General features: G+C 41.7%; 1 protein-coding gene across 13 annotated transcripts in view; it reads left to right on the top strand.

Annotated features, from left to right (window-relative positions):
* The window catches only part of PPIP5K1 (diphosphoinositol pentakisphosphate kinase 1), a 156,778-nt gene that overhangs the window by 69,253 nt on the left and 62,692 nt on the right, over nt 1–24,833 (top strand). For all 13 annotated transcript variants that reach the window (XM_066592720.1, XM_066592718.1, XM_066592715.1 and 10 more), the window contains 7 exons: nt 11,968–12,089; nt 13,233–13,415; nt 15,189–15,330; nt 16,442–16,665; nt 16,927–17,054; nt 17,459–17,573; nt 23,550–23,657. In XM_066592720.1, the coding sequence (XP_066448817.1) occupies nt 11,968–12,089; nt 13,233–13,415; nt 15,189–15,330; nt 16,442–16,665; nt 16,927–17,054; nt 17,459–17,573; nt 23,550–23,657 (1,022 nt within the window). The remainder of the gene's footprint in view (nt 1–11,967; nt 12,090–13,232; nt 13,416–15,188; nt 15,331–16,441; nt 16,666–16,926; nt 17,055–17,458; nt 17,574–23,549; nt 23,658–24,833) is intronic.

Genomic DNA, 24,833 nt, shown 5'->3' with positions numbered 1-24,833 from the left:
TTTTAATTGAAACGTATAGCAATCGCTCAGTCATGAAATGTAGCACATCAAACTCTTCTAGTAATTAGTGTACATGTTAGCTGTAACTAATGACCCTGGGAATCAAACTTTCAGATTAGCAATGCTTACAGTTTCCAAATATATCAAGGACAGCTATAAAATTTAGGCGCACCCTGTAAAATTAATTTCAACATCCCTGGTGGTCCATGGTGGTAGTATAATTTCTCTGGAGTTCCAGGGTAATGAAGGGATTAATTCATACTTTGCCTCTAGTGCGTTCCACGTCTTCCTTGTCTCCAGTGTTTGGTCCTGCTCTGTGTGATGGAAAGGTAAACCCCACTGGCCGATTTCTTTCAGCTTCCTTTTCTTGCCCTGTGTTTGATTAGAGTCGGGGATGGAGATGACTGTATGGCTTTGATTTAACAGCTGCTTATCCTTATAATCAAGCAGAGTGCTTAATTAGCAATCTGTGCTGCTCAGAGTTCAGGTTAAAATACCAGGGGTCGTGTGTATTAAAGGCATGCAAATGTGGATGGAATACGCTAGCGTTTCACCAGCCTAAGGGCTTATTCACACGAGCGTATATCGGCCGCCGTTTTCACAGCCGGACGATATACGCTACCTTCTGATGCATTGGATTCCAATGCATCGAATCACACAGGCGTATTCCTGCAGCGCAAAAGCACCCGGCTGGCAAATATAGCGCTGGGCGCTTTTACACTGGGCAGCAAAGATAGTCCTGGAACTATCTTTGTGCCTGGAATATGTCGGCCGCTGCATAGACTCCTATGGGAGCCAATGACAGTGGCCCGGAGAAGGGAGGGAGTTTATAATGATATGATCCAAGATAGAAAAAAAAAAGCTGATTTCAGTGAAAAAATCGCTTGCCTTTGGCCTCCTGCAGGCAACCTGGTCAGATTCTCGCAGCGGGATGCGAGCTGTGCCCCTGCAGTGACCCGCGCTCACCTCCTCCTGGCGTCTCGTTCTGCTCTGAGCGGGCTGTCGCACAGCCACCCATACACAGACCAGAGCGTCACCAGTGACGCCAATGCGCAAGCCTCTGGGAGGCTCGCATAGAAATGGGAAATTCCGCGATTTGTTTATCGCGTCATCATATCGCGGCTATTTGCATAGAATCACATTATTCTGCAGGAAATCCCGCCGCAAACTTTCCGCTAGTGTGCATTTGCCCTACATTGTAGCAGTGCCACATTATTAGATTAAAACCAGGACGCATTTCGGTCCTAACCAGGACCTTGGTCACCTGCTAAACTCCCTCCCCCTTCTCTCCTCCCCTTTGGCAGTTTGCAATGGGAGGGGGTGGGGCTAAGCTCCACCCCTCCCATTGCTGGCTGCAGACAAGAAGTGGGTGGGTGCTTAGCTCTGCCCCCGTCCTGCCCACTCCCATTGCAAAAGGCCTGAGGGAAGGAGAGAGGAGGTGAGCCCGGGGAGGCAATGGCATTGCGGCCTTGGCGTACATATGCACCAGACCTGTGCCGTCTGAAGGGGCGCACAAGTGTTAGATTTGTGCGCCCGTTCATGCGTTTTCACGTTGCCAACAGGCGCACATGAAAAAGCCTACGCTCTTGGGAAAGAGCCCTAAGGGGCAGTCACTGAGTCTTAACAAATCTACCTGAGAGGGATGGATTGTAAAGCTATGCAGCCTCTATGTTATGCAAGTTATTCAGAATAGTGATAGTGACACATTTCTCATCAAGAGGTTAAGAGTATTGGTTGATTTATCTTAATCCTTTTAAAAATTATGAAAAGTATTAAAGATACTAATTGCAGTAGAAGTTATAAAAAAATAAAACTAAGGCTGCTTAGCTGCTAAATTCCTAGTTGCTTCGGTGCTGATGCTCTGATGCTTCCTGCTATTCTTTATTTACTTGACCTGCAATAATCATAGAATGGTGTATTTGGAAGGCACCTCCATGGTCATCGAGTCTGACCTCCTGCTTTTTGCAAGATTCACTAAATCATCCTAGACAAATGTCTGTCTAGCCTCTGTTTGAGGACTTCCACTGAAGGAGAACTCGCCACTTCCTTCCGCCGCCCACTGTTCAAGCTTGTCTAGATCTTTTTATATCCTCTCTTTCTTCTCTAGTGTTGGCTATTCCTTATAACTGTGTCGTTGGCAAATTTGATCAGTTTCCCCTCAATTCCCTCCTCTAGATCATTTATAAATCTATTGAACAACACCGAGTCTAGGACAGAGCCTTGTGATACCCCACTTGATACATTCTTCCACTTGCATGTGCAGCCATTTATGACCACTCTTTGAGTACGATCACTCAGCCAGTTGTGAATCCACATAACAGTTGCCTTGTTAATCCCATATTTGGTCATTTTTTTCCAATAAGAATGGTATGAGATACTTTGTCAAATGCTTTACTATAGTCAAGATCTATTCTATCTACTGCATGTTTCTGATTTAATCCAGCCCGTGATTCTGTCATAGAAGGAAATTAAATTAGTTTGGCATGATGTCTTTGTTACAAACCCATGCTGGCTCTGGTTAATTACTCCATTCTCATCAAAGTACTTACTTGTTCTTTAATGAAGCCAAGCTCACAGGCCTGTATTTTCCACCTTCTTTCCTTTTGGAAGATGGGGACAATATTTGCCCTTTTCCAATCTTCTGGGACTTCTCCTGGTCTCCCGGAATTTTCAAAGATTATGGCGAGTGGTTCAGCAATTGCCTCTGTTGCGTCCTTCAGTATCCTAGGATGTAATTCATCTGGACCTTGAGAATTGAATTCATTTAAGTTAGCTATGTGTTCCCTCACCATATCTCTGCTTACAGATAGCCTGCATGTTTTTATTCCTTTACAAGCACAGGGAAGATCAGTTGATGTTGCATTTACTTTCTGAGAGAAAACCGATACAAAAGGAATTTAAAAGTTCGGCCTTCTCAACATAATTTTAACCAATTCACCATTTTCATTTTGTAAACATCCTATACCATCTTTGACTTTTCTTTAGCTTTTGACATATTCTCAAAATCCTTTTTTATTGTTTTTGGCCTCTTTTGCGAGCCTCAATTCATTATTAGCTTCAGCTGTTCTAACACTTGCCATACAGTTTCTGCAGACAGCATTTTATTCTTCTTTAGATATTCCCCCCTCTTTCCATTTGATAAACAAATTTTTCTTCCTTTATAACGTGTGCAAGTTCTGTGTTCTTCGATTCGGGTCTCTTTAAATGCTTCCTATTTTTCCTTCGTTTAGGGATTGTTAACAATTGGGCTTTGAGAATTTCTTTTAACAATAGTCCATTAAAATCTGCCTTTCTGAAATTCAACCATGAAATTTGAGTCTTCTCAGGTCTTTCTCCTATTGTTATCCAAAATTCAAGGTTAACATGATCACTGCCTCCTAAGGTCTCAGTCACCCGTCTTTCTCAACCATTTCCTACCTGCTGGTAAGAATTAGGTCCAAGATAACAGATCCTTTTTGTTTTCTCTTCTAATTCTTGGAAGATAAAGTTGTCAGCAAGAGCGGATAAGAATTTGTTGGACCCATTATGGATACTTAAAGGGGTTTTGTGATTGCAACAAAACCTCGTCCACCTGCTAAGCCCGGGCTAAAATAAGAATAGAGGGCATACTCGCCTGCACTGGAGCCCCAGGAAGCAGCTGAGAGCAACTGCTGGTATCGGTGGTGACTTCCGGGTTGACGGCCCTGCGGAAGTCAGGTATCGTCTGCGGCCAATCGGAGGCTGCAGCGTCACCATACATGTTTACCAGGAGCATGCATGGTGACGTATGTACATAGAGTTTTGTGGTTAAGACAAAACCCCTTTTAAAGTCTTTCATGATCACTATGTTGTACTTTCTTGAAAACTTGGCCATCTGATGTAGAAAGAGTTCATCCATGTCATAGCAGCAGTGGTGTTATATACATCAACATAAGCGCTGCAACCAATCAATGGCTTCAGTGGTCGGCACTGAAGCAGCAGGGGGTGTAAAAGGTGAGGAGTGAGTACTTTTATAAAGTTAAAAAAAAGTTTACTGCAGTTAATGATTTCTAAAACAATCAAACAACCTCTTTTTAATACTTTATATATTCAAGGATCCAAAGCAGTACTGCGGTGATTCCAAACCAGAGCTCCTCTGTATCCTGGTCTGCTGTGAGAAGCTTGTAGAGAGAGAGTGAGGTTTTTTGTTTTGTTTTTTTCTGAAGGGATGCCACGAGATAAAACATTTTTAGGAGGTGTGCCAAAGCCGAAAGAGGTTGGGAAGCAAAGTCTCTCTGCGGGTGGGGTCGGCAACGACACTTTGGACTCCAAAAGTGCATAAAAACTTACTTTCAGTCTTTATTTAAGGTATGCTCCAGGCAACAAAGAAAAGCAACACAAAAGTTCATGCGGTATAATAAATGAAAGTGCTGCACCACACAGTTTTTTTTTATTCTATTCACAGAGGCAGAAAAGTCTAAATTTAATTAAATGCCCTTCACAGTTTAGACATCTAAACTGTGAAGGGTGCTGAACCACACAGGGTGCTCAGAGGCTTCCTCCTCAGGCTGTCAGGCATTGACCTCATAGACATGCAGCCTTTTATGCCCCAGTAACGGTCTCGGTGCCTACAGCTGAGTTGAGAGCCAGGTGAAGCTATGGACTGGATCTCTACCCTGTCCAGACTAAGAGCCTGGGAGGGAGATATACTCCATCCACAATCCTTTACCTGCCTACAATATGTAAAATACCTGTTGGCTCAAAGTGATGTCTGTGTTTTCAAGTGTGCCTTCAGTAACAAAAATAAACCCATTCTAAAAATATTTTACGTTCCCCTTTGAATACCATTTCACAGATTACACTGTGTTACACGGGTATGTTTTCCTGTGTAAAAATGTGTGTTCTTACCAGTATTCTGGTGCTGAATCCAAATATGGCAACCAGTATATTGACCATTAAACCCATGGACTTCATTTATCAAAGCTGTCTAACAGTAAAACTGTTGCCCACAGCAACCAATCACAGCTCAGCTTTCATTTCTGAAACTTCTTAGGTAAAATGAAAGTTTCGCTTTGATTAGTTGCTATAGGTAATAAAGACAGTTTCATTGTTAGTTTTGATTAATGAGGCCCCATATTTTCCTGGTAATCGATACAGCACCTCGCACATACCGAACCAAACAGTTTTTGTTATATATGTGTTGCGTTAACCTTTGAGAGATATAAGATGATGTTGTCTGTAATTTGAATTGCCTGCAAGCATTACTTTAGATGTGAAATCGGAGATTGGGACAAGACTTGGGCCTGCATTTCTGTTGCTGTGTGAAATTAATAAAGTGATGGAAAGGTACAGGTACATCAGTGTCATTTGGGGTACCTACAATATGGAGGGACAAAAGGACCATATGACAGACTATTACTTCTATCTAACGCCAAGGGCTTCACAAACAGAAAATCTAAGTCATATTGTTTATCCCAACTTGTCATCTGCAATGAGGCCTAAACTACTCCTGTCCTCTTACAACCTTCAAGTGAAGAATGCGAAGATGATGATGAGACAACACAGGAAGAGAACAAATGTCCATAAAGCAGTGAAAGAAAAGATCCTACATTTAAACCTACAGGACATAAAATTTACCTGTGACAAATAGTGCGGAATTGAAATGGTTTAGCCCAGGATTTGGGTCGAAGTAAAAGAACGACAGGAGGAACTTCTGGGCTCCCGGTTGCAAGAATAGAATCTTCTCCAAGTCGAAACAAGTGCAACAATTTATAGACACAGAGAATGAAATCTTGTGCATTTCTTCACTTATGATGGGACCCTTGGTTTTTGTAACATAAGTATTTTGATGTCAGCCATCGGTCCCTCTTATGTCCAAGGGTGGAGGCTTTTCATAAATGCCTCATAAATAGAGTTGAGCGAACGTACTCTTCCGAGCTTGATACTCGTACGAGTATTAGCATACTCGATGGTGCTCGCTACTCGAGCGAGAATCACGCTGTGTTCGAACCCCGCCCCAGTTTTGGCCACTCCCCACCACTGACGTGTCAGATTTGACCCCTCCCCAGAGAGAGAGAGAGAACGAACACAAGAACATATGGGGGGGGGGGGGGGAAGCTCAGCAACTGGCGGGTCCCAAACAAAAATGCTCGAGTCTCCCATTGAAGTCAATGGGGTTCGTTACTCGAATAGAGCTCTCGAATTTTACGAAAAGCTCGACTCGAATAACGAGGACCCGAGCATTTGGGTGCTCACTCATCTCTACTCATAACCCAGTTTGAAAGCAGTTTTGCTTCACAACAGCAATGTGCTGCGTTCTGTTCCATTCGGTTATGCCAGTATTGCCAAGGAGTCCTATGAAATGCTGCAGCATATGCTTCACTTAATAAATACTGTGAACATAAATGGAAGCACTGTGGAGAATTGAAGGTCATTGCTGTCATATTGGGAATGCAGACAGAGTTCACAAAGTATTCCTGTCTTCTATGATTGTGGGATGGTCATGACAGGCAATCTCCATACATAAGGGAGGACTGGCTAGACAGAATTTGGAGAGTTGAGGACAAAAATCTTCATCGGTTAAGTCTTGTGTCCTTTGACGACATCCTGCTTTCTCTATTGCATATTAAATAAGACCTTATGAAACAGTTCATCAAGGCAGTGGATAAAAATGGCAAAGGATTTCTCTACCTCAAGACAATATTTACTCATTTTTCTGAAGCAAAGATAAAAGAGGGTGTGTTTGTGGGTCTACAGATCAGAGAACTAAAACATGACAGTCTATTCAATGAATGTTTTTTTTTTTTTGTTTTTTTTTAAATAATTTTTATTGGGTTTTATAAAAGATGAAGAGTACATATACAAACATTACATATGCAGTAGACATTGTATACATCGTTACAAAGTTCTTGTTACTGAGTTTCAAATTCTACATTTTATGCAGCAATATAAATTCTAAATATGATGAAATACTCTTTAAGTTTAATCAGTAGTTGAAAGGATCAACAAAACAGTTTTTAACCATGTCAAAACTTATTTTTTAACTCGAATTGCTGCCATTTATTCCAAGTGCTATTAAATTTTGGGAGACAGTTATTAAATTTTGCATATGTTTTTTCATAACAATAGTGATCTGAAACTGCGCCTAGGAGGTCCCTCATTGAGGGTGGGGAAACCTCTCTCCATTTTTTTTGCTATGATGTTTTTGGCCATTAGTAGAAAATGGCATATCCACTTTCTTTTCTTTTTTGGTATTGATTGGCAATCGATGAGAAGTGCTAGTTGGGGTAGGCATTGTAGACGTGTGCCAGTTATAAGTTGGATGGTATTGAATACTTCTTTCCAGTAACCGTGAATTTGGGGGCACTCCCAGAACAAGTGATATAGGGTACCCTCTTGTCCACAGCCTCTCCAGCATGAGTTAGAGTGAGCTGGAAAGAATCTTGCCATTTTTGAGGGTGTGTAGTACCAGTTGGTTAACACCTTGTAGTGGGTTTGGAGAATGTTGGCTGACAAAGTAGCTTTGTTTGCCCATTCAAAGGCTTTCAACCATTTGGGGAGTGGTATGTTTTTCTTTTATTGTGTGTTCCCAGTTCAATAAGTGAATCTTTTTTGATCTGTTAAAATTTTGAGTGAGTGCGTTTTGTAAAAAATTTTAATTTGGGAAGTTTGGGATTTTCTGCATCTGAGAAATATGAACTCCAGCTCTTTTGGGAAGGAGAAGCTATATATATCGGCGTGGTTGAGAAAGGAGATAATCTTTATATATGAGAAAGAAAGCTTCTGAGTCGGGTATATTGAATTTGTTTTGGATTATTTGAAAAGGTATAGGTTTACCATTATTTAGTATGTCGGAGATAGATTTTACTCCCTTTGCCAGCCATCTGTTTAGATTTAGGTCTCGTATAAAATACGAGAGGATTTCAAATGAAAGCTCCGCTGGTGAGCCCTTTGAATCAATCTTATATCCAAGGGCCAATTGGTTCCAATAATTTAGGGTGTTTGACATTAATAAGGAGATATTTTGAAGATCTATTAATGGTTGATCTTCTGAATCAGAGCCCCCATAATTGAGGCTTTAGTTAAAGAGCTTAGGTGTTTATCTCCATTTCTATTTTTCTCTATGTGGCACCAGGATGGAGATGGTTGGGGCTTCAGCCATATACTAGATTGGCTTAATAGAGAAGCTTTATAATAGGATTGGAGGTTGGGTACACCGAGGCCTCCTTGTTTCCTATGTTGGTATAGTATGGACGCTGCCAGTCTCGGTTTCTTGCCGCTCCAAATGAAGTTGAGTAGTTGTCTCTGGAATTTTTGAATCGTGGATAGGGGAATTGGATATGCCAGTGTGCGGAACAGATATAGGATTTTCGGGAGTAATATCATTTTATAGAGTGCCATTCTGCCAAACCAAGATAATTCTTTTTTTCCCATCTCTGTTTGGAGGGAAACATATAGGGGATCAAAGTTTGCAGAGATTGTTTCCAATGGGTTTTGACATATGTTGGTGCCTAAGTATGGTATCTCGGTTTTCCATTGGAAAGGGAACTCCCTTTGTATATCTAATTTTAAATCAGAATCGACATTAATCCCCAATATCTGGGATTTGTCAGAGTTTAGCTTGTATAATGAGGCTCTGCTATATTGGATGATACAGTTGTTTACTTCTCTTAGGGAGTTTAGGGGGTCTGTCATGGTGACAATAATGTCATCGGCAAAAAGACCGATTTTGTGTTGTCTTAATCCCATAGAAACTCCTTATTTCTGGGGAGGATCTAATCATTTCTGCAAGGGGCTCTATCGTCATAACAAATAATAATGGGGACAGAGGGCAGCCCTGTCGGGTACCATTTGATATAGAAAAGGATGAAGACAACACCCCGTCAACTAGTACTTTGGCTGAGGGTTTCGTGTAGAGAGCTTGGACCGCCCGTATAAAGCCCTCGCCCACTCCAAATCTCCGGAGCACTTCAAAAGCAAAGCCCCAGTGCACTCTATCGAACGCCTTCTCTGCATCCAGGGAAAGGAGAAGAGAAGGCGTCCGACTCGAGTTTATCTGTTCCAGCAAGTTCTGGATTTTGCGTGTGCCGTCTGCGGCGCTTCTTCCTTTCGTAAAACCTACTTGGTCATTGTGTATGACCTTGGGCAGGACCTCTAGGAGCCTATAGGCCAATATTTTGGCATATATTTTTAAATCAGAATTTAGAAGGGAGATAGGCCTAAAATTTGCTGGTGTTGTCGGGGGTTTGCCTGGCTTGGGTATAGTGACGATGGTGGCTTGGAGTATTTCTTCATGCATAATGCCTTGTTCCATCGTCTCATTAAATAGTGAGTTTAGGTGGGGAGTCAGCATATGAGCGAAATTTTTGTAGTATTCGTTTGAAAGACCGTCAGGTCCAGGGGATTTGTGACTTTTCAGGTCATGTATGGCTTTGTGGATTTCTGCGTCCGAGATTGGTTTGCTTAAGATATCTTCTTGGCCGTCTAGCGTGGGGAGAGCTATTCCATCCAAGAATTTGTTTATTATCTCCGGAGTGGGTTGCAAGGTGTTAGAGCTATCCTTGAGATTATAAAGATTCATGTAATAGTCTTTAAATTGTTCAGCTATTTGCTTGGGGTGGGAAATTTTTATTTGGGGGGTACTGATATTAGTGATATATGGAATTTTTGTTTTTAATTGTTTTTTCTTTACAAGGTTGGCCATCAGTTTTGAGGGCTTATCCATGTAAGAATAAAAGTTTGCTTTGGAATACATTAGACCTCTGTTAAAATTATCTAGAAGCGTTTTCTTTAAATCTCTTCTCAAGGAAGATAGTTCCAGTAGATGTATGCTTTGTGAAGATTTTTGATGGAGTGATTCCAGCTTTTTTATTTTTTCTAGTAAGAGATCTAACTTTTCTCGCTTGTTTTTATTCTGTTGTATTTTGAGTTTTATCAGCACTCCCCTTATAACTGCCTTATGGGCGTTCGAGTGTGGCGTTACTTATATCCGGGGTGGAGTTGAAGGAGAAATATTCCTCTAGGGCTTTATTTATAATTTTTTGATTCTCGGGAATATTGTATAGGTTTGTGTCATTACGCCAGATTTTTGTTAGAGTGCATGGTGCGCCCACATTCAATTCCATATGTATCGGCGCATGGTCTGACCAAGTAGAGACTCCAATTGTGGAGTTGGTAATTGATGTGAAGGTCTCTCTGTCCACCAAAAACATGTCTATCCTCGAATATGTTTTGTGTCTTGTGGAGAAAAAAGTGTATTCCTTTGAGGAGGAATTGAGACATCTAAACGTGTCATATAGCCCCTCTTTATGTAACCAAGGGCGGAGGACCGACATATTTCTGGTGGGCGCTGTGGAGTCCATTTCATTGTCTACTATTATATTAAAATCTCCACAGATTATCAATTTTCCCGAGAGGGTTTTTTTGACCCTCTTGATTACTCTGTTCAAGAAGGAGACCTGGGATTTGTTATATTCAATGAATGTTTAAGAAGCAAAGACAAATCTGTCTGGATGGCATTCAAAAGCATGGCAAACAAATATCTCTGGGAAAAAAGGTCAAGTCACTTTGAACAGATTGTGACCGACAGATTTGTGATGCAACATATCCCTAAAAAGTACATTTCATGCACTTGCACCTTGACTTCTTCCTAGAGAGAGGCAGTGACCTATCAGATGAGCTTGGTGAAAGATTCACCAGTGCATATGTGCAATTGAAAAATGGTATAAAGGAACGTGGATGCCTGCGGTGCTGGCTGATTACTGCTGGAGTATTCCAAGGGAGAATACTGGCGTACGTGAAAAAAAAACATTTGTGACTTATCCAAACATCAGGTCTAACTTCCTATATTTCCATGCCACTTATGGAAGTTCTTTATTATACATCTGCCATCTGGTGATCTTATGTCCTCCTTATAACTATGTTACCCCATTCAGGATTTTTTGTTTATTAGTACATTTATAAAACAAATTTAATTGAAATTATATCTACACTTCTTTATTTCACTGTTAAGGTAATGTCTGTAAATCTGTTCCTGACAGTCAGAATCTGAGCACAAATATTTGAAATCTGCACCCAAAACTCTTTAAGAAGCACAGAAACAATAAAAACTTTTGTTGTAACTGTGTTAAACGTGCATGTGTGTATATATAGGAGTTGCATTTCCAATTTTGCGAGTTGCTGCTAGAAGCAACTAGCTTGTCTGCATACACACGTGTAACAACTCGGCTGAGTTTCCATAGTGGGAGGTTTCACTCCAAAGACTGCAGCATTGTAGATGCAACTCTCCACTATAATACTCATAGTAAGGCCCAATGCCCATGGCCAGAAATTCTGCAGCGAGATTGTGCATGGGAATTTCCACCGTTGCATGCTGCCATAGGATTGCATGCAATCCTATGTAGACAGCCGCGATTTTGATCTCAGAAAATCCGCGTGATAACAAAATCGCGGCATGTCCTATTTCTGTGCAAGCCACGCAGAGGCTTGCACAGTAACATTACCGCTGATGCGCCGGCTCTGCGCATGTGCAGCTGTGCGCCAGTCAACACATCGCAGAATGAGAAGACCACGGACAGGTAAGCGAGAGGTCACTGCAGGGGCACGGGTCGCATCCCGCTGTGAGAATGACGCAGTCGGAATCTGACCCGGCTGTCTGCATGAGACCTAAATCAAGAGGGGTAGAATATATGTAATATATTTGCAAAGTTGCTAAGCTGATCAGCCAGGATCAGGACTACAAGATTTCAGCCTGTGTAACAAATAATGTTTTCATATACTGACAACAGATGGATTTTAAAGTTGTGAAGAATTGAAACAAAAAGTACATTAGAAAGTTGTGTAACTTTTCTTTATAGGTGTGTCTGAGTTACATTTACATAAAGCCAGAAGTCCTTTCAAAGTTGAGTTTAATTGTGGTGCTCTTAACCTACAATACAATACATTTTACTTAATATGTGTATATAATAATTGATTGTTTAGCAGAGTGCTAACTTTTATGATACATTCCAGGAGATTATGCAGGATTTCCAGGCTGCGGACTACTACGATTACACAGTACTTACCGCCATGACCTCAAGATTTATGCATCTGATGAAGGACGAGTGCAAATGACTGCTGCTGCTTTTGCCAAGGTAGAATTAAGAAGGGCCTTTAGAATGTTTTTGCATACATTATGATGCCTCCAAATACAGTTCTAGATATTTTAAGGGAATTTTTAACAAAAAATGTAAAAAAAATCGACACTATAAACAGTTATGGTTGGCCAAGACCATTGTTCTTTATTATATTCCACCAACGAACAACCATTTTGGTTGAAATCGTCTGTTTTGATAAACCTTAAACTAATATGTATGGCCACCTTTGCCAGATGACACAAGGCACACAATGGCAGAACACACAGTGTAATGGAGATCTGCTTTTGTCACCCAGTTATTGCTTTTCAAAGGCCCATGCAAATTCAAGAGCCCTGAAAGTCAAGCCATCTTAGACATGCATAATTAACAGATTTACCACTCAGGAGTCTGAGAAAACTGAAATGTCACCTGTAGGAGCTGTATGTAATGGTGGCCATCAGTCATTGTCACCTGATGAAAACCACATTGGGACAAGAAAATAACTGAGGAAAAAAGAAAACTCTGCATTTCTTATAAATTGACAGAATAAGTTGATTAAACCTTAAAGGGTGTTTTTGGACAATAGGTGAAAAACCTATTTAATATGTAAGCATCAAATATTAGGTAGCAGGGAATTTACAGTTTATAAAGTTATTTAATCCCTTGTGCGTGGTTGAGTCTGAAAAATGGTGCTGCAATTGTTATGAATTATATTGCAGTTACCTGCAGACAATGTAATTAGAGATCTGAAAGTCTCCGTAATAAAGCTGCTGAAAAACTAGTGCGATAAGAAAAATTATATTGCCCATGACAACCAATTACATGTTAAATTTGCAAGCAAAAGCAAGTAATTAAAGTTACTTTTGATCACAACAGTTTCTACTCTGTAAACGTTTTTCTACATGATTCCCGGTTAATTTTATAGTAAATGGCGCATTATTTAAATATTAACTAGCATCATATGGGGTCTTTCATAAGTCTTTTCAAGACAAGTTATGTGGTTTCTGGTATCTAAGCATTCATGCAAAGGCTTTATTATATGTATTAAATACTTCAGTTTTCTTCTTCAGTCATTACTCTTCGTTCAGTACTAAGTTTCTTTGTTACCATAGGGTTCAGTGTATGAGAGGGGCGCTACTGACATATTCTAATTATTTACAGGGACTTCTGGCATTAGAAGGGGAGCTTACACCCATTTTGGTTCAAATGGTCAAAAGCGCAAACATGAATGGACTCCTGGACAGTGACAGCGATTCCTTAAGCAGCTGCCAACAAAAAGTGAAGGCTCGTCTCCATGAGATCATGCAGAGGGATGCAGATTTCACAGAGGAGGACCAGGAGAAGGTAGTTTAGAGGTCTACAATTAGAATTTAATCAGAGGAACAACAACATTTTTGTTAAAGGGGTTGTTCCGCAAAATAAAGTAAAGTTAAACACTTCTGTATGGCCATATTAATGCACTTTGTACTATACATCGTGCATTAAATATTGGCCAATATGGCCAATATTTAATGCACGATGTATATTACAAAGTGCATGTATATGGCCATACAGAAGTGTTTAACTTTACTTTATTTTGTGGGACAACCCCTTTAAGTTCTCCCTTTGCCCTTTTTGGCTTTCTCCCATAATTTAGTCTCCAAAGACATACACTAATACACGCATTAAAAATAACCAGTATGTACATGTGAGTCTGAGATCGGAAGCAGAATCTGTTGCTGCTATGTAAATAATGGAAAGTCGTAAATTAGATTGCAGCTACATATTCTAAACATACATATGTTTTTCGTACACATTTTTTGATGCAAGGCATGGCAGTGATAATGCAAAGTAGAATGCGGAATGCAGTTTTTCTGCTGAGGACTCTTTTCTTGAAGGGGTTTTGTCAATACAATCTGTATTTTTTTTTCAATTACTTTGCACTGCCTAGCAGAAGTTGTTTTAAACAACACATACAAAATGTTTTTCACAAATACTTGCTCCATTTTTCAGCTTCATGTTCTCGTTTACATCTTCAGCTCTTCCTCCTTTCTGCCAGCAGGGTCACTTCCCAGCAGCACTAGTGCTGGAGAGCTACGTCTGAACTCGCAGCGTTACTTCTGCCCATTTCTAGCATATGAACGTGTGCGGCGAGACAGCGGGCCAGGCATGTGCACTCGTGGCGATGTTCCGCCGCTGTGTGCTAAAACAGGCTGACAAAGATTCGGCTAGGTAGCGAACGCTACATCATTAGAGATGCATCCCACACTGCCCTGCAGGAAGTGAAATGTAGGGAATGGATGCTACATTACCGGAAAGAGAGAATTCGTCCGGCTTGTGGTGACATGACCTAGGAGACTGGAGGAATGAGAAGATCTAGTAAGAAGACTGCCTTGATAGGAATAGGTAAGTATAAAATTTTGTTCAGTTGTCCCACCCTGCCGATGACTATCTGTGTGTGGGTGCGGCTCTATTTTCCCACAACAGATGGGGATTGATAAAGGAACAGGGGCATTGAATTTCAATGCCCGATCCATTTGTTCCCTGAGAGATAAGCCACCAGCAGATTTTTCTGGCTGTGGCTTAACTCTTTCAATACACAAAGAATCTGCCAAGCCGAATGTTCATGTCTATGGGGCAGCTGGGAATATCAACTTTTGTAGGACACTTGTTGAAAAAGTATAGGTACCTTTAGCTTGCTAACATCAATATTCCCACAAGTTGAACGCCATAGGTATTTCATAATGACAATCACATGGTGAAATTAAAGCGTTTAGCATTCTTGTCCATGTTATGTGTCATTGCAGTTTTATTTCATTCGCTTGAGGCTTTATTCACACGAGCGTATATACGCAGCTATTTACTCGTGTATATACGCTGGACAGCTGAGTGATGCATTGCATCCAATGCATTCTTTCTGATGGCCGCCGTATTTACGCGGGTAAACAGCTGCGTATATACGCTCGTGTGAAGGCAGCCTGAGAGAGGCTTGTAAAACTTGTTGAAAGTAACACTTGCATGAACATTTCAGCGTGCCAACATGTCAGTATCCATTCAGGTGATAAATGTGAGGCGAGATCTCTTCTGCCTATACCTGTAAGTATATATAAATACCTGGGTTTTTCTCTTAACATCTAGCTGGCCCCTACAAATAGCAGTTCTTTGGTTAATTCTATGGAGACTATAAAGAACCCTGTGAAGACATGCGACATGGTTTTTGAGCTCATTGAGAGCCTGACCTCTCAGATCCGTCAGCGTTTGGAAGATCCTAAATCGGCAGGTCAGCTGTAGTATTTATTTTGACATTTTATGAAGAATTATATGATTTGTGTATTTGTCAAGTGCTTTGCAGGGTTTACATGAACTAAGAAACCTGTTCCAGAATGTAATTAGGACGGTCGAATGCATTTTTAGACCAGAGATGGAAGGGGACGGGGTGCCCAGACAGTTGGGGGAAGGACAGCACCTATTTCAGCTTGATAGGAACAAAGACTCCACCCTCTTCCCTTTTCGGTCCAGAAAGACAGTCAACCTCTAAAAATTGCAGCAAAATCCATGGCTTTCTGGACTGGTTTTTGCTGTGGGCCCACACAGGAATTTATCTTGGTCAATGGGCGAAATTCGCATGTGGAATTCCAACACATCCCTTATGGACGCTGAATCGCATCGGAATTCCACATACAGATTTTGCCCCTTGACAGGGCTAAATTGACTTGCCAAAAAAAGGGGCAGAAAGCTGTGGATTTTGTCACTGTTTTTAAAGGCGGAATTTGCATAGAAAAGCCGTGCGAACATACCCTCACACATACATAAACACACGTATAGGCAGTTTTTCACATACATACACAGGGGCATGCACAGTGATACTTTTACATACTCGCAGACAGAAATCTACATATTTGAATAGAACTGCTGCTTCACATTGTAGTCAGGGCAGGAATAGAGACTTCCGATCTTCTGTGTCTGTCTCCCAGTGCACTTTTCAGCTGCCGTGCTGCTCGACCAGTCTATTCTAAGGACAGGTAGCGCCGCAGCTGAAAAGAAGTAACGGGCGGGACTAAAAGCAAGGGGCCTCTTCAGGAATGAGGGCTCTGGGCAATTGCCCAGTTTGCTACCCCGTCCCTAACGCCGGTGCTGGCGGCAGTTTTTGCCAGAAAGTCTACCCCTCTCTTCCCCTATGATATTATGTACGGAGCTCTGCAAAATCTCCGTCTTGTGCTATGATTTAGCTGAGCAGCGCATGTGCAGATGTACATGGCTAATCTGCCCACAAAAGGGACAGGCGATCTGCGCATGGTCAGGTAGATAAAGGTGCAAAGTGCGAGATACGTCCGTACTTCCTCTAGATTGTAGGGAAAGTGAGAGTACTACTTAAACGGTTTTGTCCTTAGATCTACAGTTATATCACAGTGAAACCTTGGAGCTGATGTTACAGCGATGGACCAAGCTGGAGAGAGATTTTCGCATGAAGAGTGGGCGTTATGATATCAGCAAGATTCCTGATATTTATGATTGTGTCAAGTATGATGTTCAGCACAACAGCTCCCTCATCCTGGAAGGGACCGATGAGCTCTTTAAACTTTCCAAATCCCTAGCAGATGTCATAATCCCCCAGGTAGGTATGGCCATCATTTATTGCAAGTGTGTCATGTAATTGGAAAAACAGGATCATTCCTGTCTCTTGATTTTAATTCCAACTTGTGCAAAACCCATTTCAAACAAGTCATTAGGAATGGTAATAACCTTTTTCCATAGCACAAAACCCATCCAGTACTAAAGCTGCTACCTAATAACCTCAAACACTGGGACATGTGTTTTATTGTTATTTTCATACATACTTTTGCAAATTCAAGTCATGCTTGTTCTTTGTTTGTAGGAATATGGGATTAATAAGGAGGAAAAACTGGAGATCGCAGTGGGATATTGTCTTCCACTAATTAATAAGATCTTGCTGGACTTGCAGAGAACTCATGAAGACGAGTCTGTGAACAAGCTGCATCCACTGTGAGTTCCATCATCAGACCATAGTTGGATGTATTATTAGAGGCACACAAGAATAACCAAATTGCTTTGGAGCCTGTGAGATCCTTATGATTATATAGTTAGTCACGTCTAGTACTTTATTAGATGCCTCTCTTATCTGTTTAGTTCTATATACTTCAGTTTGTTTTCATAGCGTATGCAGTGTGAATAAATAATAGGTTACTGTATGGAAACTGCCAATAAGCTGTTGACAGGTATGTTCTCTTTATTCTGTGTCTTCAGAATATTGGCTACTTATGATGTTTTCCAGCAAGTTTCACTTGCAAAAAAGGTGAATCACAAACACGCTGTACAGAGGAGAAGCTTCACTTCTGGAAACATCAGTTTGTTTTGCGTTTTACATTCTGTACTTCTGTTTTATTTAGCTATTCAAGAGGAGTCCTTTCTCCGGGGCGTCACGTGAGAACACGCCTTTACTTCACCAGTGAAAGCCATGTGCACTCTTTGTTGAGCATTTTTCGTTACGGAGGGCTCTTGGATGTGAGTATAGTAACTGTTTTACTCTTTGGTCAATGCTACTATAGTACGGTTTTTCCACGAAAATGAGCCCTAGCCTAATTTTTCAGGATTTTCAGGGAATCATGAAATATAAGCTCCATCCTGAAAATAAGCCCAGGATCTTCCCGCTGCTCTCCAGAGCCCTGTTGCAGTTCCTGTAGTCCTCGGATACCCACACAAGGTCACTTCCTGGTTACGGGTTTCATAAATCCCGCCTCCACAAAGCGATGGCTGTGATTGGCTGAGCAGCACTTGAAGAACCAATTAATGCAGCTCTCGGAGAACCAATCACAGCAATCTCTTCAAGGAGGCAGGATTTATGAATTGACTAAGCCACGGCTCAGCCAATTCATAAATCCCGTCTCCATGACGCAATTTATAAATCCCGTAATCCAAGGAAGTAATCTCGTGCTGGCGGGTGAGGACTGCGGGAACCGCGCTGAAGCTCTGGCGAGTAGCGGGAAGGACCTGGACCGAGTTTGCTGGATAAGTAAAATAAGACATTCCTCAAAAATAAGCGCTAGCAGCTCTTTTAGGGCAAAAATTAATATACATCAGCATCTTATTTTTGGGGAAACACTGTAGCAATTACAACATTTGTGCATTAAAATAGATAAACTCTGTTGCCTGTATAGAAACGTCCAACCGGATCTTTTTTTAAAATTCATTTTATTTTGAAAAGAGCATTGCAAAATACAGAATGAAGAATGAAGAAAAAAACCTTATGTTAGGTACATCCTTGTTCATATATACTTATTCCGTTATGGTTAAACCGATGTAATCTTGTTACTGCATTTCTTGGGTTACTTTATTAAACAGTTATAACAATAAACTTTTAAACTTTTCCAACCTATTCTGCTCTGACTTGTTTCGGTCTGTAGTAGAAAGCGAGGAACACAAGTCTGCGGACACTTGTCTGTGGGGGGGGGGGGGGACTGTAGGGAGGCAAGGGGGAGGGGGGGAGATGGGTCAGGCCTCGGGGCTCATTCCGTGGATAAAGTAGAATAGGAATCCAGCCACATCCCCCATATTTTTTTAAATTTGGTCGGGCAGCCTCGGTTTTGATAAATTATTTTCTCATAAGAGGTTACGGTGTTTACCAGCTGAATCCAGTGTGGGATTGAGGGGACTTCTGTAGCCATCCACTTCGTGGCTATTACCTTACAGGCCAAAAATAACGCCTTTTCCAGAAAGGTGCGAGTGTGGTATGGCCACACCTCCTCCTCCAGCAGGCCAAACAGCGCCACCTTGGGGTCTAGGTCAATAGCCAGTGGGGGCGGTAATAGTGCATTTATGAGGTCAGTAATTTACGACCAGTACTCGTTAGTTGGGGGGCACTCCCATATTAGGTGCCAGAAGTTGGCTTCTGGTTGGCGACATCTATGACAGGAATTTGAGGATGTATTGCCCATTTTGTATAAGCGGCTGGGGGTAAGGTAGGCTTGGTGTGTTATGTATAGCTGGATTAATTTGTTGTTTACGGCAGGGGAAACTGCCAAGTGGGATTCGGAAATGTCTTGCCATTCCTCGGATGTGAGGGATGGAATATTTTGTTTCCATTTGTCGTATGCTGAAGGCGGGTTGAGGGCTACTTTAGCCGAGAGGAGGTGCGTGTATAGGGCCGAGATTAGTCCCTTAGGTCCCTGAGATTTGAGGATACCAATTGTGGGGAACTTGGATATGTGAGTTGAGGTAGGCGGGAATTGAGAGTTCAAAGCATGCCTCAGCTGGAAAAATCTGAATAGCTGGAGATGCGGGGACTGCAGCCTGTCACGTAGCTCTGTGAATGTAGGGAATACTTCATCTACGTATATATCACTTAGTGTGTGTACTCCCTGAGCCACCCAATATTGTGGATCTGGGACTGATTGTAGGGCCGCAAGACCAGGGTTGTTCCAAAGATGGAGTTCGTGTATTATGTCCTGGTATCGCTGCAGTGTCTTCACCTCCCTCCACACGCCAAGAGCTAATTTATGGAGCAGGACAATGTCGGTGGAGTTAGTGTATTGCGGGAATTCTAGAAAATTTAGACGATTATTACCTTTTACTTGTTTCGCAAGTTGTTTATCTGCTATGGGCAGTTCTCTGTCTAAGACCCAGGCTCGTATATTTCTCAATTGTCCTGCCAGGTAGTAAAGTCGAAGATCCGGGAGGGCCATTCCCGCTTGCTCTTTAGGCCTTTGTAATATAGACAGGCTTAGTTTGGAGCGGGAGGAGCTCCATACAAATGAAATGATAAGGGAATTTAAGGATTGAAAAAAGCGCTTGGGAATGCTTACTGGCATGTGCTGTAGTATGTACAAGCATTTGGGTTGGATGGCCATTTTGATATGGTTTATGCGCCCAGCCACGGAGAGCGGCAATTTGGTCCATCTCTTCAGCTTATGTTTTATATTGTCCAGCAGCGGGTCTATATTTTCTGCTATGGCGTTATTGTGGTCGTATGGATAAACATCCCCAAGTATTTGAATGTTTGAACCGCTTTTAGTCCGTACCTAGTGACGCAGGGGTCGCTTTTTGGGCTGAGGTCTGTATATAGGATTGTTGACTTGGACCAATTAACATATAGCCCCGAGAAATTGGAGAATTTATCTATGTGGATCATAGCTTGGGAGAAGGAGTTTATTGGATCTGATAGGAAGATAATTGTGTCGTCCGCATATAGTCCTACTTTGCTCTCGAGGTCTGCCCATCTAATGCCATTCACGTTGGGGGTGCTTCTCAGACGGATCGCCAATGCCTCAACGGCTATGGCAAATAGGGCCGGGGATAGAGGGTATCCCTGTCGGGTGCCTCTTGCCAGATGAAATTCGGATGAAGGGATGCCGTTTACAACCACGTTTGCACTCGGGGATTTATATATAGTTTTGACCCATTGCTGGAATTTAGGTCCAAATCCAAAGCGGACCAGACAGGCCTCAAGAAAGGCCCACTCTAGCGAGTCGAAGGCTTTTGCCATATCGAGCGAGACCAAAGCCCAGGGCATATTATATTGCTTGCCCAATTGGATGGCTGTTTGGACTCTGCGGATGTTTATTGTCGTGGATTTCCCTGGCATGAAGCCCGTCTGGTCCTGGTGAACAATGGACAAAATCACCTGATTTAGTCTAGTGGCCATGATTTTAGTTAGGATCTTATAGTCGGCGTTTACCAATGAGATTGGACGGTAGGAGCCACAATCTATAGGGTCCTTCCCGGGTTTCTGTATCACCACTATGGAGGCTTTGTAGAATGAAGGTGGGAGTGTTCCGTCCATTTGGGCCTGGTTTAGTGTCTCAAGTAGTAATGGGGTTAATTATTCGCTATATTTACGATATGCCTCTATTGGGAGGCCGTCCGGGCCAGGCGATTTGTTAAGAGCCATATCCTGAATTATTTGCTGGATCTCCTCCAGCGTGATTGGTGCTCCCAGAAGCTCAACCTGTTCTGCGGAGAGAGTTGGGAAATTTAGATCGTCCAAGTAGTTCAGGATATCTGCCACTGTGTTCTGGGAGGAAGAGCTGTATAAGTTGGTGTAGAAGTCCTTAAAACAATTTGTGATAGACGGGGCGTCAGTCAACTCCACCCCACATTGGTTCTTGATCTTAAGGACCGTATTAGTATTATTTTCGCGTCTGATGAGGTTAGCGAGCAGGTGGCTGGACTGATTCCCCAATTCGAAATAGTGTTGCTTAGTGAAGAATAATTTGCGCTTGGCTTTAGCGTATATTTGATGTTTGTGAAGTCGGACTAGGCTAAGCCAGGTTGTTTTATTGGCTTCTGTGGGGTTAGATGTGTATATTTTTTCGGCCTCCATTGTCTGGTTTTCTAGTTCTCTGTCGGCCTGGGCTGTCGACTTTTTAATGTGCGAGATAGCTGACTTGAGGCACCCTCTAACATAAGCCTTCAGAGTATCCCACTTCAGGACAGGGTGGGTATTATCGCTGTGGGCCTCTAGGAATAGAGATATATGGAAAGGTGTTTGGTCATCCGGTCCAATCCGCTTCAACCAGAAGGGGTGGAGCCTCCAAGAGGGTATTATATTTTGTTGGGGGAATTTCAAGGTTAACAATATGGGGCTGTGGTCAGATATGCCACGTGGACAGTGTGTGATGTTGGAGAAGTATATTGCCAATTCTGCGGAACTAAATATGTAGTCAATCCTTGCCAATGCGTTATGTCCCGGAGAATGGCAAGTGAATTCCCGTATATCAGGGTGCCTAAACCGCCATAGATCGATCCAGCCGACACTTTCAATTAGTTGCCTTAAGGAGGAGATTTGGGTTGGGGCCGTATTAGGGGATGTGTGGAATCTGGCTACGGCAGAATCCATTACCCTGTTAAAATCCCCTAAACAGATCACCCCCGCCGAGGGGTATTGGTGTGCGTATGTTATAGCGGACTGTAAGAGATGAAGGTTGTTATGGGGCGGATTGTAAATGGATAGGATAACATAGGGCTTAGAGTCTATTTCGGCAAGTATAAATATGAACCTTCCTTCAGGATCTCTACGAATGTTAATAGGATTCCAGCGCAGCGACCTGTGAATAAGCACAGAGACGCCCCTGGAGGAGGAGGTGTGGAAAGAGTGGGCCACCCACTGCACCCACGGTTTTGCAAGGGTATCGGCCTTTTCTTTAATGAGGTGGGTCTCTTGCAAACTTATGATGTGAGGGTTAATTTGCCTAATATATGAAAAAACGGCTCGTCGTTTAAGCGCGGTACCAAGACCTCAGACGTTCCAGCTAAGACATTTTAAAGACATTACTGATTATGCGGACATATAATTTGAATATTGCCTCTGTGCCCATGGGGTGAGGGGGGAAAACCGACAAGTGTAGGGGAGGGAATTGTGTCAGTGCAGACTTATTAGAAATATTATTAGAGAGCAGATTACAACAACTTAAACATTTAACCTTTGACATCTTGCTTAATTTCGGCATAAATGTCAAAGACAACATGTAGGAAATAAAACAATTTAGCTACAATCTATCCGGAAGTAGCAGATGTTATGCTAGTGGGGGGGAATATCCCTATGGCCTATAGAGGGCTATGGGCGTCCACCAGGTCCCAGTGGCAGTTCAAAAATGCCGCGGCCCTACGCTTCACCGTCCATAGGTCAGAGGGGTATCAGTCGCATGAATTATGATCCAACCGGATCTTTATAGCTCAAAACCATTTTATCAACAGGTCATGCACCATGTCCATAAATATGCTAAAAAGTTTCTGTGTTGTAGAGACTGGTGCACCATTCTAAGGGCTCATTCACTTAAACATATTTGAATTGCACGATGAACACTCGTATAATCGGCAGTAAATTGCAGCAATTCAAATACATTGATTTTCGCATATCCCACTCACACTAGCAAATTTTCAATGCGTATAATACGCGCTTAAAAAAGAACGCCGCATGTTCTATTCTACTGTGTATTATGCGTGTACAGTCCTATTGTTCTCTAAAGGTGTTTATAAAATGCTGTACATGCACAATACATTGCATATGTGCAGCGTTTAATACGCAATGCCGCTAAGAGACAGAAGCAGGGAATTAAAAAAAAGAAAATAAACTAGTCACGCTGCGGATGACGTGTGAGATACACTGTCATGTGCAGTGCACAATTGCTGCCCACCGGTAATATTAAATCTCTCCCATGACCTTATCCTATTTAAGAGCCAATGATTGCATTGTGTTACCTTTTGGATAGCAGCACCACCTACATTTATGGGTATTTGACAGACCAATCCTAAACTAGTCATGCATGTTGAAAGGGCTCATGGACCTGTAGAGATTGGGAGACCTCTATGGCACAGCAGTAATTTTTTACATAATGGCATATATTTCCCAGCATTCTACAATATCTCCCCAGTAGCATCCTTATGTATTCTTATTGCTGAAGGTGACAGATCATAATATGTAAAGTCTATTGAAATACAATACGTAATTGGTTTTACTTGAGCCAAATTACTGTCTTTTATTAGGATTCTACAGATCAACAGTGGAAAAGAGCAATGGACTATTTAAGTGCTGTCTCAGAGTTAAACTATATGACGCAGATTGTGATTATGCTGTATGAAGACAACAACAAGGTACGTTTGATTAACCACATTTTTCATTTTCTATTCCTACTCAGGAAAAATCATAACTCTATTTTTCCAGTGATATGGCTACATCATGAGGGCTTTTTTTCTTTGAGGAGCAAGTTTTTTTTTTCACTGGTACCATTTAATGTGCCACATAGTGTACTGGAAAGCTTGTGCAAAAATTTCTAAGTGGGGCGAAATGGGGGGGGGGGGGGGGGGGAGCTATTTAGCTATTTTAGAGGCAGTTGTGTTTTTAGGGTAATACCAAATTTTTATGTAGTTTTTTTTTTTTTAACATTGGTACTACTTTAAAAAAAATGTTGTGAACTTCTGGCCCCTATAATTTTTATTTTCTTATCGAGGTGACCAAAAAAACACCGCACAATTCTAGCCTTGCGGTTTTGTTGTTTTTTGCTTACTGATGACATTTACCTGCACGATAAATAATGTGATGTTTTAATAAATTGGACTTTTGCAGATGTGGTTATAACAATTTTTGTCTTTTTGATGTGACAACTATTTACTTTTAATATTTTTTACGTTATAGTAAAAGCAACTTTCGTAACTTTTTTTGCCTTTTTTTTTTTTTTTTTTTTTACACCCCTTCGTCCCTGTAGGGGACTTGAAACAGCGATTCTCTGATCGCATGTGCAATGTACTGTAATAGTCCAGTATTGCAGTATATTATTAGATTACAGGCATTCTTTTAATCCCTGCCGTGACCTATCCTGAGCAGATGATTTAAGTAGTTTAGTGCCAGAAAACCTTATCTTGCTTTTATAAAGGGTGGTGTGTGCTAGGGAATATTTATCTAAGTGAAATAATTGTCAGATGAAACCATGTTCTAGTGACACCTATTTCCCCAAGTCTACCCTAAACATGTTTATGACGATTACAGTGCGAAAGGAGGATATCCTGCTGCCGGACCAAATTGGCAGTGCTTTATCTTCCATGGAAACAAAGGATCAGGCATGTTGAAATCCTTTAGATCGATCCTTCGGGAGAAGGACTAAAGGCCCTAATTTAGGTCCTTGGCTAAACCTCATTTGTCCAATCTGTATTAGTTGTGTTACAGTTATCTTTCTCTCTAATTTTCCTTCTCTCAATTATGTATATATTATGATTGTACAATGTAGAAAGGACAATGTGCCTGCATCATTCCACCTTCCTTATTTGCATACT

The sequence above is a fragment of the Eleutherodactylus coqui genome, chromosome 2, assembly GCF_035609145.1.
Source record: "Eleutherodactylus coqui strain aEleCoq1 chromosome 2, aEleCoq1.hap1, whole genome shotgun sequence".
NCBI classification, from domain to species: domain Eukaryota; kingdom Metazoa; phylum Chordata; class Amphibia; order Anura; family Eleutherodactylidae; genus Eleutherodactylus; species Eleutherodactylus coqui.
This window is presented reverse-complemented; position numbering and strand designations above follow the sequence as displayed.